This window comes from Vulpes vulpes, chromosome 13, assembly GCF_048418805.1.
Source record: "Vulpes vulpes isolate BD-2025 chromosome 13, VulVul3, whole genome shotgun sequence".
NCBI classification, from domain to species: domain Eukaryota; kingdom Metazoa; phylum Chordata; class Mammalia; order Carnivora; family Canidae; genus Vulpes; species Vulpes vulpes.
The window spans coordinates 3,736,094-3,751,267 of NC_132792.1; the positions used below are offsets into that span (position 1 = coordinate 3,736,094).

Sequence of the window (15,174 nt, forward strand, 5' to 3'; positions counted from 1 at the left end):
GGGCCCTGATCTGGAGCTCACCATGGTGAGTTCAGGCACAACTTTGTATTCTGTTGGCCATGTATGGGGCCTGCATATCGTTTTAGGGTTTCTGTTCCAGGCTGTGGGAACAGGCAGTGCTCCAGGGGCCTTTCTTCGTGCAGGGTGATTTTTTGGCCCACTCCATGCAGGGCCAGTGGAGGCACACATGCTCCTCTTCACTGGCTCTGCAAGACCCCAGGGGACAGCTAAAGGGATTTTCTGCAGCAGCTCACTCACTTTTGAAAAGTTGTGCTGTTGACTCTTTTCTAGGGAACAAGATTTGTTTTGTTCATAATAATCTCAAGCCATGCCTTTTTTGAGGATTTCTCTCTGGGTTACCATTTTGACTTCATGTTGCCTCAATAATCATATTGAATCAGCCTTGCGAAGATTTCCCCAAAGATTACCTTATGTGTCTCTTGAAAAATCTATATGATATTGGTATCTCGTTTCCAAAGTCAAAGTTAATATCAGACTTCAAGGATCCCTTGCCTTCAATAGGTCCCGAAGCATTTTCCATTGGAGGCATTGGTGATAAGAAAATTCGGTTGCTAGCAGGTGGCGGGACCAGGAAACGGGATGCTCAGGGCTGCTTGAGGCAAACAGAAAAGGGGGCTCCTAGCTCCTGGGTCTGATGCCTTTGTTCCTCCCCTGTCTGCTTTCATTTCCGCTTAGTCACAGCTCCTCGAGGCTCTGCAGGACTTTAATTAATGCCTCGGTCAAAGCAAGCCACCCTGATGGAGCATCTGTCCTCCGCCAGGCTCGGTCTCCAGGGCACCTGTGCACACTGAGAAGACACTGCCCCCATTTAGCACCTGAATCGGAGAATCATTTCTTCTGCGGGCAAAGCAGGGTGACCTTGTACAAGTCATTTGATTCTCTGACCCACAATCTTTTGATCTGTGAAATAGAAATTGGAGTTCCTAACCACTTATTATGTAATCAGAAGGAACTTTTAAGGCATGCTAAGTGATAAAAGCAAGGAACAAAGAACCATCCAGAGCATTTTCTGACTTGTGGGTGTGTCTGTGTGTGTTTCCAGGACATATATTCGTATATTAAGTGCATATAAAACGTATATGCACATATGCATATGGAAGTATTCTAGAAAGATCTACAAGAAATGATTGGACTGTGAGGAATGTGGTACTTTTTGTTGTGTTTCCTTGGGTAATATTGTGATTTTCACCATATGTGTCTTCTAATTTTGAAAGTCAAAATTCAAGTATCTGCTTTGTACAGTTTGTTGAGCACCACATGACATCAAGGTAGTGGGAGTACCTAGATGCGCCGTGAACAGTGGGTTCCTTCTCGCTCCATAGGGCTCTGGAGTCCGACACGCACACCCTGACACCCTGCTATGCACAAGCTCTGCCCGTCTTTCTACAACTCTACTGTCTTCTGTTCCTAGCATACAAGGAAGGATGAGAAATGGGAATATAGGGATTACCCTGAGTGTCTAGCTATTTTCTGCTTATGAAATGGAAGAGTCTTTTGATGATTCCAAACCTCACTGAATGTCTCTCATAAGCTCAACTCAAAAGGGACCCTGTGGCCTCGGAAAGCAAAGCCCGGGTTCAATGGAGTCCCAGGGAGTGGACTCTCTCCAGAGGATGCTGTGCTGCACCATCCGTATCCTGCCCCCGGGCCTGAGTAATTCATTTTCTCAAATTGCCACGGGTGGTGGTAGCCAACAGCCCCTGGTCATGCCTGTTTCTGGAGATTGCTCATCTGAGAGAGCTGCTGACTGAGGTCACGCCTCCTTCCCGGGGTAACCCATGCTCAGTAGTGGGCAATGCACGAGTGCAGAGACCTGGCCCTTCCTCCAAAGCCACGGGCTCTGCAACTCCAGAACTTCCCATGGGATATGCTGAGGTCTCTATGCTGCTGCATGACCGTGACCGTGAGTGCAGCTCCTCCCCCTGCCCCTTCCTGCGATCCCACAGGGTTACTCCCTACTGCACACCCAGTACCTGCCACAGACAGAGCTCTGTCTCAGAGTCTTCTTCCTGGGGAGCTGACTTCTGACCATCCCCAAGCCGGGTGACAGCAGCCAACCCGACACCTCCATCCCCCTTTCCTGATTTGCAGCACCCTGCGTGCCGCACCCATCACGATGCCGTGATTAGCACGAGTCTAATGCACCCACGATCGTCTACTCTCCATGGGGAGAGCAGGTGACTTGCAGATGGCCACTTACCCCTCTCAGACCTGCCCCCAAGGACCAACAGATTCCTCTCTGATAGCAGCAAGGAAGGAGACCAAATGGGACCGGAGGTTGCTACTTCACCGGCTCGCGAGAACCCAGAGCGGGGAATCGAACCAACTCCCCAGGTGGAGTTTCTTCCCACAGGACGGACTGGGCAGCACGGGATCATGAAGGGCTGTGTCCCTCCCCCCTGCTCACCTCTGGGTGAGCAGTAGATGGACAGGCAGGTCCCACTCCCATGGACTGCTCCAGCCTTGTGCTGGCGCCCCCCTCCTCTGCTGCCCATGCCTCTCCTCGGGAGCTTCCTTTCTCTGCTGCCATAAACAAATCCCCGCTGAAATTCACCCCAAGACATCCTTCTCTCTGGAGTTTGCATGGAAGTGAGGCCTGGCCCGTGTCTTCTCTTCCGCCGTGTCTGAGTCTCCAGATACATGGTGGACTTGGCCCTTCTTTCCTCATCGCACAGAGCACTGTTAGGTCATCGTACCGGTGTAGTGCACTCTCCACCTGCAAGCAGATGACATTGTGCAGAGCACCTGATGCTGTGCCTTCCTGTTTGGCATCTTGCCAAATGCAGCAGCCAGGGTTGAGTCTCTAACCTCACATTTTGCAGCAGCGCATCTTCCTCCCCCTGGGCATTACGTACCGCTCACCCAACTCCCAGCAGGGTCGCCACAAATACCATGTCGCCTGTGAAAGGGACTCCCTCTGTCTGTCCCCGTCTTCTATGGTGAGCCGTGCAGCAGCCAGGGAACGAGGGCTTGGGAGTGGGTCCCTTTAGGTGGCCCCAGACCTTCTGGGTCAGTGCCATCAACCTCATCCTCACTCTTAATATTGCTGCTATTATTATTATTATTTATTTTTTATTATTATTATTTTAATATGAGCATACAAGACAGAGGCTTGGCAGATGGTGGTGTTTTCCCCACGCACCCAGGTGGGGGGAGGGCCTCAAACTCTCTTCCCCTGGGGTTGTGAAGCCCTCCACGGCTGTTGTCAGAGCCGGTGTATGGTGGCCTCAGCTTCTGTGTCTGTCCCACCCGCAGGGGAGCTTCTATGTGCCGTCAGAGAATTGCATGCAGCACGCCCACCGGTGGCACCGGGACCTGTGCTTCCTGCTCCTACACGCCTACCGGGGGCTCCGCGCCTACTTCCTGGTCATCATGAGGGACATCCCTGAGCTGCCGCACATGGAGCTGGGTAAGGGCCCGGGCTCGGGGGAAGCCTCAGGCCAGCAGCCCAGCTGCCCCGTTTGGGGCCTGGCTTGAAAAAGCTTGCAGCTTTGCAAGCGCCACGGTGACAAGTGCTCTTCCAGGTATGTTTTCTGTGCGGTGTCTCGTTCCAGCAGGAGAGAGTTTCGGACGTGCACCTGCAGGAGGAAAGGGCAGGAGCACCTCGAGGCACGTGCAGTCATGCATTTGTTCACCCACCAGGCGTTTAGTGCACACTTGCCACACCGCTGGCACCGCTGTACACAATGTCAAGTCGCTTGCTAAGGGGAGTAGTTATAGGATTGCAAATGACAAGAGTGTAAAACAACCCCCAAAAGAATATACATAAATTCTCTATATGCTATAAATATAAGCATGTATACATATACATGTATATGTATACAAATACATATTTTATACATATGTTATATGTTTTTTAATCTGGATGATTATAGAGCTCTCTCAGCAGCCTTCATATGTGGTTTTCTGAGGATGAATAGCTGCGTGCACATCCTCAGACATCATGGAGATCATTGGGCCTGAATCCTTCTTTGCTGACAGATGGGGAAGCCGAAGCTCAGAGAGGTGCAGTGACTGCTCAGGATCACACAGCAATGCGTGGCAGAAACAAGACGAGAGACGGGGACTCCTGCATTGACTCTTGGGGCAGGGTCCCTTCTGTCATCCCCCTCATTTGCAGCAGGTGACACAGTATGATTCTGCTCATAGTCCTCTACTGAGGCCCCTTTGCTTCCAGAACCGAGGCCAATTGCTTAGCCTGGTTCAAGGTTAAGAATAATCCTGCTGGGGGTAGCTCAGTTTCCCCACACGCACCCCTGGACCTCACCTACTGGGACAGCCTTAGAGCCTCGTACACTGCCCATTACTGCACTGAACACGCCAGGTGACAATGATTTATTTGCATGTTTCTTTTCCCCACTAGACGCGGGGTCTTGAGAACAGAGCCCCCCCCCCCCCAGATCCCTTGCACACAGTGCCTGGCAGGTAGGATCAAGGAGTAGGTGCGGTGCTGTTGATGAGTTGTCCTGCCATCTTAGCATCTGGCCTTATCAGCCTTAACACCCCGGACAAGCCAGACGCTACTCTTTGAATTGCACAATAGTGAAGCTGAATTTTTTTCAGGTTCAAATGTTATGCACACAAAAAAGACACGCACAGAATCAGAGCCAGTTTCCGAAGCTCACAGGGAAGATGGAGATGGTGCAGTGCTAGTTGACTTCTTGCTTTAATTTCTTTTTACCCAAAGGAACTAGGTTTATTTGCTCATTCATTCACGATCGTATTGTTACTGGGTATCTGCTGTGTGCCAGGCGCCACGGACAGAGCCTGATCAGTGGGACAAAAGTCCACTGTGCCTGGTGGGACTCCCAGAGCCAACGAAGGTGCTGGGGGCAAAGGCACTGCACTCATCAGGCCATCAGTGAGGATCCAGAGGCGTGAGGGAATTGCTCCCACTCACCTGAGCAGCAGTGCTTTAAGTAGAACCCATGCCGTGGCCTGGTGCAAACCACTGACCACAGCATCATGGAACTGAGGGGGGAATTCAAAGATGGAGCTGCCAACATTGAATTACAAATGGCCAGAGGCCAGAGATTCCTGCTAAGAAGAGCTGAGATCACAGGCTCCTCTCTGGGGTGTGATGATCGTGGGTGTCACAGTGGGTGGAGCTGGGCTCAGCTGTGCTGCTTGCTCCACTACTCTCTGTTTCCCAGCATTTACCTATATGATGGAGATCTGAATCCATGCCCTACAGGTGTCACACACAGGTAGGTGCAGGTGCGTGCACGCTTGGATGCACATGTTTGCAAAAACCCCAAAGGCTGTGGGATCACATTGAACCACACAAACTAGTGTGTGGACCTGGGGGCCTTCTCCTCCTCAGAAAAGCATCCATGAGATTTTGTTGCTCTTTATCTAGTGTGGGGTCACAAGGCTCCAGATCAGGTTTAACCTTTTTTTTTTTTTTTCGTAAATATGACCCCTTTAGGAAATTAGAATAGAAAAGGAGGAGAGTCCTCGGGAATTGTGTATCTTTCTGTGACTTTCATGCCAACCTGAACCTATATTGCTTTATTGCAGTTAGTGACTGTAGCATTTCCACATGTGTCCATTTAATTGTCCGTCTTTCTTTTTTCTTCCTAGAGTCCCTTGGAGTTGAGGAAACGCTCTCTCAGCTGTGCTCAGAGCTACAGGTAATTAGAAAACTGGCCCAAAGGGCAGTGGTGCAATTCAGGACCAACATAGGTCCCGGCTTGATGTAGAAATCAGAGATGAAAGCATAGGGCGTATGAGCTCACGCTAGACCAGAAACTGAAGAGATCCTCTTCTGTCCCATCACTCTCTGTTGTTAAGGGTCCACTTGACCCCTCTGCGTGTCTAGCTCTCTGCTAGATGTTTTGGGAAAAAACGAACAGGTTAACAGGTCTCTGTCCCTGGAGCCGACACTGCGTTTGTCTCTTACTTGTCCATTGAACAAAATGTATTGACTACCAGCTATGTGCTTCTCCTGGAGGGCGATGGAGACCTTGCACCTGTGCCCAGATGGCCTCAGCTATGGCAGGGGGCTAGCAGCATGGTGACGCTGGTCCTGAAAACAGTAGCACGCATCTGTCAAAAATCCATTGAGTATGTATTAGGGATAGGTGCTTAAATAGACACCTATTGGCAAATTCCTGCTATTGTCCTTTGCAACCTCTGGAACACTTTCCCCCATCTCATTGTGTGGATGGTCTGGGTGGGTACTGCACGTCGTCCTTCTAGAGCAAAAGGCAAGATTAAGATGGAAGCCAGGGTGGCAGCTCAGGCTTGGTGACACTGCTAATCAGTGCCGGCAGCTGGACTCAGAAGACTGTCTCTTTGCAAAGTGACATCGCCGTCTCTCACACCAGCGTTCTCATCCCTTGCTGCACAGTCAAAACACATTTGGAACTTTATTTTTTTTTAAGATTTATGTATTTATTTGAGAGAGAGAAAGAGAGAGAAAAAAGGAGAGAGAGAGAGAAAGCAAACAGAAGGAAAAGAGAAGCAGGCTCCCCACTGAGCAGGGAGCTATGGGGCTCACCCCCAGGACCCTGGGATGATGACCTGAGCCAAGGCAGACACCTAAGTGACTGAGCCCCCCTCTCCCCGGTGCCCACATTTGGGACTTTAAAGATGTACCTTTGCCTGGGTCCCATCTAAACAGGGTGGAGACAGTATCAGGGAGTGGAGCTCAGGCATTTGTACAGTCATAGCTCCCCGGTGCCCACATTTGGGACTTTAAAGATGTACCTTTGCCTGGGTCCCATCTAAACAGGGTGGAGACAGTATCAGGGAGTGGAGCTCAGGCATTTGTACAGTCATAGCTCCCCAGCTCGATGGAAACCACAGTGAGATATCCCGTCACACCTGTTAGAGTGGCTGCTACCAAAAAGACAGACATCAAGGGTGCTGAGGATGTGGTGGGAGGGAAGGGAGCCCATGTGCACTGTTGGGAATGGAAACCGAAGCAGCTGCTGTGGAAGACAGTACGGAAGCTCCTCGAACATACAAAAATACAACCACCCTACGATCCAGCCATTTCGCTGCTGAGTATGTATCCAAAGGAAATGAGATCACGGACTCGAAGAGATGTCTGCATCCCCGTGTCCACTGCAGCGTGATTCACAATAGCCAAGCCGTGGAAACAACCTGAGTGTCCACGTACGGGTGAGTGGATGAAGAAGATACGGTGCATCTACGCAGTGGAATTCTACTCAGCCGTATGAAGAAGGAAATCCTGCCATTTGCAACAGTGTGAACGACGAATCCCGAGGGCGTCGTGCTGAGTGCAAGAGGTCAAAGACAAGTAATGGGGGATCCCACGTACACGTGAAATGTAAATCGAACAAAAACCTAACTCGTGGGAATAGAGGACAGATCGGTGCTTGTCAGAGGACAAGGGAATGGGTGAAGGTGATCAAAAGGTACAAACGTCCAGTTTTAAGGTGCATCGGTTCTCGGAATATAACATGCAGTGTGTGGGGCCCAGAGTTAGTAATACTTGCTGTGTATTTGAAAGTTAGTGAGTGGGATCCCTGGGTGGCGCAGCGGTTTGGCGCCTGCCTTTGGCCCAGGGCGCGATCCTGGAGACCTGGGATCGAATCCCACGTCGGGCTCCCGGTGCATGGAGCCTGCTTCTCCCTCTGCCTATGTCTCTGCCTCTCTCTCTCTCTGTGTGACTATCATAAATAAATAAAAATTAAAAAAAAAAAAAAGACAGGATCAGTAACTGTGCTATGTAGAGCCACACTGGAGCTTGAGGTGAAAGGAAAATCAGTAAGAATGATCCTGTCTTTATATATAAAAAAAAAAAAAAAAAAGAAAGTTAGTGAGTGTAGGTCTTAAAAGTTCTCATCCCAGGGACATCATTTGAAGTATGTGAAGTGATGGGTTTGTTTGCTCATGTTCTCGTGATCATTTCACAATATATGCATTTATCAAATCTTGTATACCTTACATGTACACAATGCTGTGCGTTATTAGTATCGCAGTAAAACTGGAAGAAGAAAACTTAGGAGAGGCTCCCCAGATGTGTCTGCTGTGCAGCCACGGTTGAGAACACCTGCTTTAGAGCACGTTATATTTTTTTAGATACTGTATTTATTTGAGAGAGAGAGAGAGAGAGAGCAGAGGGAGAGGGAGAAGCAAACTCTCCACCGAGCAGGAAGCCTGATGCAGGACTCGATCCCAGGACCGTGGGATCATGACCTGAGCCCAAGGCAGATATTTCACCGACTGAGGCACCCAGGCGCCCCTAGAGCGTGGTATAAAATCAGCAAAGCTCAGTGTTACGTGGACAGGCAGCAGCTGGGCAGGAAGGCAGAGTGTAAAGGTGGTGCCGGGAGCTGGGGTCGGGGAGGGTCTAGGGCGGAGGGGCCATGTGATATGAGCCCTGAAGAAAGGGTGAGACTTAGCTGTCGGATCATCAAGGAGTCCCCTTGCAGGTGCTTGTCCTGATAAAGGTGGGGATGCGTGAGGGACACAAGAGGTCCATTTAGAGAGTGTGGTGGGGAAAGACCGGCCAAGGACGGAGATGCTAATGTGTGGAGCATCCACTCCCTCAATCCGGAGTAGGTGAAGGCAGTGCTAAGAGGGACGGCTAAGCTGACCTCAGGGCCCAAGACTCCAGGGGACAGGGCTCCCCCTTCCTCCCCGGAGTGCACCCAGCGCAGCATCACCTTGGAAAAGCCCGCAGGCTTTGCAGGTTCAAGTGCACACTCCAGCCCTTCTGCACATCAGCTGTGTGATCCCGGGTGTGCAATGTAGGGTCTTTATGGCCCTCAGATTCCTCATCTGTGTGTCGTGGCTGTGGTGAGACCAGGAGAGAGCTCACGAGGGGACCCTATGAGCACCCAGTTCTTGTCTCACAGGTCGGGTCTGCTGCGCAGAGCTGGCCTCTCCCTCCAGGCCTGGATGCAGCTCAGGGTCCCAAGGAGACACTGATGCAATCTGTACATTATCAAAAATTTCATGTTCGCAGTTTAAAAAAAATGCAGCTGCTGGCAGCTGTTACTCACCACACCTTTGCTGCCACTGCCAACGGGATGAGCGGTCCGAGATGGGGTGTCCTCTGGGTTCTCTGCTGGCTCTCAGGTTCCCAGAAGCTTCTCTTCTGAAGCCCAGGAAGGCAGGCTAGCCCCCGGTGCTTTCACCAGAGCATCCCACCACCAGGAGCAAGGACAACCTGCATTTAGCCAGCGCGTGCTCTGAGCCAGGTGCAGGCTTAGTGCTTGTCGTGTAGACTCTCCTCTGGTCTCCTGTAACCACCGAGACTTGGCCTTTATGGAAGCACTTGGCCAGGGCACCCAGTGAGTGGTGGAGGGAGATGGAGGACACACTCCCAGATGGCACAGCACCCAGCCCACCCGCTGCCTCAGTTTCCCGCTGTGCCACACTCCTCGGGGGCAGGGCAGGGGCTCCTCCCTGTTTCTTCCTTAGACCTTACTCGGTGGTGGTGGTGGTTGGTAGGTTGGGGGACTGTGGATGTGATGAGGAGTCGTGATGTGTTGCAGACGCAGTCACATCAGAGCCAGGAGATCTTCCGACTTTAGACAAGCTGCTTAACCTTTCTGGGCCTTGATGTTCTTTTTTTTTTTTTTTTTAAGATTTTGTTTATTTATTCATGAGAGACACACACACACAGAGATGCAGAGACACAGGCAGAGGGAGAAGCAGGCTCCCTGCAGGGAGCCCAATGTGGGACTCGATCCCGGGTCTCCAGGATCACACCTTGGGCTGCAGGCGGTGCCAAACCGCTGCACCACCGGGGCTGCCCTGGCCTTGATGTTCTTATCTGTAAATTGGGGCTAAAACCGTTTGTTTTTTATTAACCTCTTTTAATCTGAGTCAGTAAGCTTGCACACTGGCCAGCTGCTGGCGTCGCATTTCTTCATTTAATGGGCCCAGCAGGTGTATGGCCTGGCCTGAGGGATCCTGTTGTTCTCAGGGGACTGGGAATCGGGGCTCAGCTCACGAAGGAGGGGTTGTTTGCCCAGAGTCACAGCACTGGCAGCACAGGATCAGGCGCTGGTGGCCGCGACGCTGGAGCCCCCTCTCCCCACCATGGTGCCGTCCGGGGAAGCAGACGCGCCCCCTGCAGGGAACACAGGTCGGGTCTGTGAAGCATCCGCATGCAGCCGGCAGGGCGGTGAATGCAGGAAATGCTAACTGTCGCATTTGGATCAGTTCTCACTGCGCTCTGGCTTGTCACGTCCCTGGCCACAGCTCCCGCTGCCACACGTGCTCAGCCAGGAATGTGGTTCAGAGGCCACGTTGCTCTCGGTGACCACGAAGAGTCAGGTTTCCGTGGGGGTGACCCTAGAGTGTTGGCTCAGGAGCTCTGACTCATCTCAGCAAACACTCTGTGAGTGCCCAGGCCTCGCCAGGCCGCATGTTGGGCCCCGGGGGACTCAGCAGGGACAGGACCCCATGCCCTCCGGGGCTCACAGCCGACGGAAGTGACTGGTTGACTCTCAAACCCCCCCTGGCCAGAGGGTTCGTTCCTGTAATGAACAGGTGCACTAATGAGTCGCAAGAACGTACAAGCCACCGAAGGTGAGGGAGCGAGGGAGCCTGTAGCAGCTGTCACCCCCCCGAGGCTGTTGGCTCATCTACAGACCGAGGCAGGAGGTGGCATGCTCTTTCTTGGTTCCACAGGCCCCTGGGCGATGCTGTGCCATCGTGCACCAAGGAGGAGCAGCAGTCGGAGCCCACGTCCGCGTGGACTGCACGATGTGTGCTGGGCGTGTGGGCTGACTGTGCACTTTGGGCAGCCGTGTCCCCTCTGGGTGGCTGGTGGCCCACGTGGGGTGAGCCATTCTGAGGGTGAAATGAGCTCACATGGGCACGCGGTACCGCTGCCACTTGACCCTGTCCCAGTCGTCTTCGCGAGCTGTGGGAACGGCAGATGCGGACACAGACATGTGTATGGTTGTGGGACCCTGGGAGGATGTGTCACTAACCGCCTCCAGGGATGGGGGGGCAGATGCCGTGGACCCCAGAGGGGAGGCTGAGTGAGGGAAGGCTTTGTGGCCTCCGGTGAGAGGACTGTCTAGGCAGTGGCTCTGGGAAGGGGAGGCAGCGGGAGGGGGCTGAGCCCCGGGGTGACAGGGAGCCATGCAGGAGGGTGACAAGCTCGCAGGGGGCTGCGTGGATGGAGGAGAGCGTGTCTCGAGGCAGAGAAGGGTAGCGAACCGCATTTACAGCCAACGCCAGTTGCCCTGTGCCGGACGGACGCTGGCTCCCACCTGCGATGCACCGGGCGCTGCCCCGCAGCAGCCCTGAGAATACAGGGGGACCTACAGGTGTGTCCCCATTCATTCTGCCACAGCGGACTCCGAAGGGTCCCTTCCGTAAAGCTTCTGCTGTATCGGTGCATCGTCCCCGCGGGGTTCAGGTGGGAGCTCGGGCTGACAATGAGCCTCTCCGATGCATCTCACGAAAAGCTGAGGAATGGGTCACCTTCCTCCTCTGGCGCCGGGCCCAGGGCTGCAGGGATACTGCCCCTGGTTCTGAGTGATTGCGCTGTTGCAGGCTTAATTTTGTACAGAGCAAACTAGTTAGCCCACAGATGCAGGGATACAGCTGGGTGATGGGGAGGGAAGCGGGGGTGGGCTTCAGCCCATCCTGTTGTTTGCTAAAAAGCTGCCCTGATGCTCTCAGTGGAGGAAACAGAGCCCCCCCCCTCACACCCCCAAAAGGGCGCTCAAAGCCCACCAAGCATTTAGAGGCAGGACATCGCCACCTACTGGGCAGCCACACCAGGGCGCTAACTGTCCATCAAAGAGAATAGATGAGGTTTGGGTAGGGGGTGGCGCGTAGGCATGGAAACGTGTCTGTGATTTAAGAGAATTTGAAAACATCGAGTTCTGTAGTCATGGAGCAATTCGTATGCATCTTTATTCCAAGTGAATCTATCCTGTCAACACTTATCAAGCACCTACGGTGTGCTGGCGGCCACTTTGCTCTTCGTTGGGAATACAATGGAGACACTGGAGACACTTTCCCAGGACTCAAGACGAAGAGGCTTGTTCAGAAGCTGCCAGTAGGGTCAGGGCTCGACCAGGGGTTGTAAGACGTGGGGGTGCCTGGCTGTCTGGGAGGCTCGCCATGCAGGGGTCAGGGTGTGCCCGCTGGCAGGGAGGGAACAGCCACACAATCCCGGACCGCGGGAAGCCTGTCCTGGGGGCCGGGCTGGAAGGGTGAGTCAGGCACAGGGTAAGGTCCCTGCGGTGCAGTCTCATCAGGGAAGGGATGCAGTGTGCTCTCTACTCCGCTGGAACTCAGCCACCTGCTTGGGCACAACGGACAGGCTCAACATGTGCTGACTACCTACCTGAAGGCAGTTGCCAGTTCTCTTTAAAAAATTCAGCAAAACCAGGTTTCCTGTCACAGAAAAAAAATTCTTTCTGGGTTTCCCCCATAAACTTCTGGGAGATCCTAAATTGCTGAATGGCCTTTCCCTGAGCTGTGCCCTCCTAGCAGGAAATACTAAAAATTAAGTTATGGTGCATAAACAAACAGCTACCAGTTGGGGTGGCCTGGGTTTTTCCTTATTTTGTTTACTGAATCGTGTGGATTTTTTTTTTTTTTTTTTTGCAAATTGCCTTGCCAGGGGGTTTTTTAAAAAATTATTTCACTTAAGCCTGAAAACATCTTTGTGATGTGGTTCAAAACGATCCCATTGATAGGGATGTTTCATGACATCTCATTGAATCCTTGCATGGGTCTGTAGGTTTTATTAGCCTAGCTCCCTAGCAGAGGAAACTAAAAGTGTAGAGAGTGCCTGTCCCCTGTGATCATGGTGACTTCTTCCCTGGCTAGCCACGGTCCCCCTGAGCTGAGCTCTGGAGGGAGGTCACAGCTCTGATCACTCATATCCCGTCTAGGGTTGCCAGGGAGCGACAGAGCTCCTCTAGAGGCGACGTATTTGAGTAACATCCATATCTCTGTCCAATTTTAGAATCTCTCAGACTTGAACATGCATACGAAATACCTGGCCATCTTGCGAAAATAGAGATTCTGATTTGATCTGGGCTGGGGCGGGAGACTGTGCATTTCTAACACTCTCCCGGGAGGTGTCTGTGCAGTGGTGCCGTGAGGCTGAGCACAGAGTCTGACTCTGCTCAGCCTGGTTTCCCTTCCACTATGTGACCCGCCCCCCCAAACTGCAGGGCCTCCTGAGCATCCCCACTGAGGAGTGGGGCTTTGGAAGTGATGCCCAGAGTGCCCTCCGGGACCCTCCCCTCGAATATGGGGGTCCATGGACCCAGAGGGACCTGACCTTGCTGCAGAGGGGCCTCTTCAGTAGCTGCAAGGCTCTGGGTGCCAGGGAATGTGGTTAGTTCAGGAAACATATGGAGGCTTCTCTTTCCCTTGAGCACCCAGCATAGGGATCACCTCCTCCAGGAAGCCTCCATGACCCTCCGACAGCACTCAGTATATATCTCTTTCACAGCACATGGTAGGTGTATTATAACTCTCTAAATACGTGGTTGTCACTGAGCCACAATACAGGTTGTTCCCAGGCCTGGGTGTTTTTACCTGTGGCTCCCCAGGGCTCAGCACACCCCTCACATAGAACAATCACTCAATAAGCAAAGTGAGCGGGGCCGAGTGAACAAAGGAGAGCATGGTGAGAGCCCGGATGAGACACGTGGCAGGAGTGCAGAGGTGAGTGGCTGAGCATTCTTCAGGCAGCTTCACTTGAAAGAGCGTTGGGCCACGTTGTGTCCTCGTCCGCCTGAAGGGCCTCTCCTCATCCTGCGTGAGATGCCCCTCCATGCCCATCATCTGTAATTACACAGGCCCGGGCGTCTGTGCGAGGCGAAGAGTCCTCTTGTGGCCTAATTAGAAGCTTCCTTAACCTTATCTGAAGCCATTTCCGTAATCAACCAAGGGGAAAAAAGATCATTCTCCCAAAGACACGTTCTGTGAGTAGCTTTGCTCTCTCTCCTTTTTGCTCCGGCGGCTGAGCTCAGCATTCACGCTGTGTTGGCTGGTGCCACTGCAGTGAAGATGGCAGAAGCTGTGGGGGCCGGAGTCAGCAGCCCAGCAAGGGAAGTCCAGTTACTGAGGCCTAGGGTGCCTCGCATCAATGCAGAGTCACCTGACTTTTTCCAATAAAGAGTTACTGAAGCCCCATGAGTTGTCCACCACCGTGTAGTTACCAGGAATACAGAGAAGTCTAATGCTCGGAACGCAGGTAGCGGAGGGTCGTGGGAACAATGTGTGGCCAGTGGTGCCATGAGAGCGTGTGTGTGAAGTCAGGTCCACTTCAAGCACAGGGAGGTTTGACGTCCCCTCGGAGCAGAGTAGACGTTCCTAAAGAATCATCAGAAGCAGGGGGGCTGCGTTGGCTCCTTAACAGTGCCCTGGGGGAGAACAGACACGTCTTGAATGGTGAAGCAAGGGAGAAGGGAGTCTGGAAGATGAAAGGGGAAGAACTTCCAAGGAGGATGTGCAGTGTGGTCAGAGCCTAGTACTTGGAAGGAACTGGGTGTGTTCAGGTCACGGTGAGCAGGTGGTGTGGCCAGAAGGGAAGGTAGCCAGAGGTGAGGCAGGCCATGGCATCGGGGTAAAATGGTGCCAAGTGCTGGTGCAGGTGTTTGGTGCTCATTGGCAAGGGTAACTGGTGGAGAGGAGCCACTTCTGGTCTATCCAAAAACCTCATATTGCAGCCTGGAGGTTCCCCAGAGGATGACCGTGTCCCCCACTCTCCCCAACCCACTCCTATGTGTTCTGCTCCTGACACATTTGGCCACAGATTATGGGGCTGAGCCAAGAGTGGACAGTCCCAGTTTGCCCCCTGTCTCCCAATAGAGCCAGTACAGGAAAGAAGCCTTCCATCAGGAGAAAGTAGAGCCATTCTCCCCCTCTGGAGCTTTGGAACTGGTGTCTTCATCAAAGACTGACCTTTCCTCTTGGAAGAAGTGGCTCAGAGATGCTCCACTTGATTGATGCCCTGTATCTGGCAGCCAGTCCTTGATCATTAAATAACAATTCCCAAGAACTCTAAGAACCTTACTGACTGCCAAGTTGCTTCTTCCTTCTTTTCCCTCCTCTTAGGTAGATGCCTCACTCTAGCCCAGCTGCCTTCCTTGAGCATCAACCTTTAGCCCAAGACTAACAAAAGGAACTTCCACGGGTGGAAGCAAGGCTTTGAATTTACTTTCCCTATTGTTATTACATCCT

General features: G+C 52.6%; 1 protein-coding gene across 1 annotated transcript in view; it reads left to right on the forward strand.

Moving 5' to 3' along the window:
• Positions 1-15,174, forward strand: part of FAM135B (family with sequence similarity 135 member B) — a 276,991-nt gene that overhangs the window by 231,136 nt on the left and 30,681 nt on the right. The window contains exons 8-9 of the mRNA XM_072733864.1: positions 3,277-3,430; positions 5,605-5,654. Of these exons, the coding sequence (XP_072589965.1) occupies positions 3,277-3,430; positions 5,605-5,654 (204 nt within the window). The remainder of the gene's footprint in view (positions 1-3,276; positions 3,431-5,604; positions 5,655-15,174) is intronic.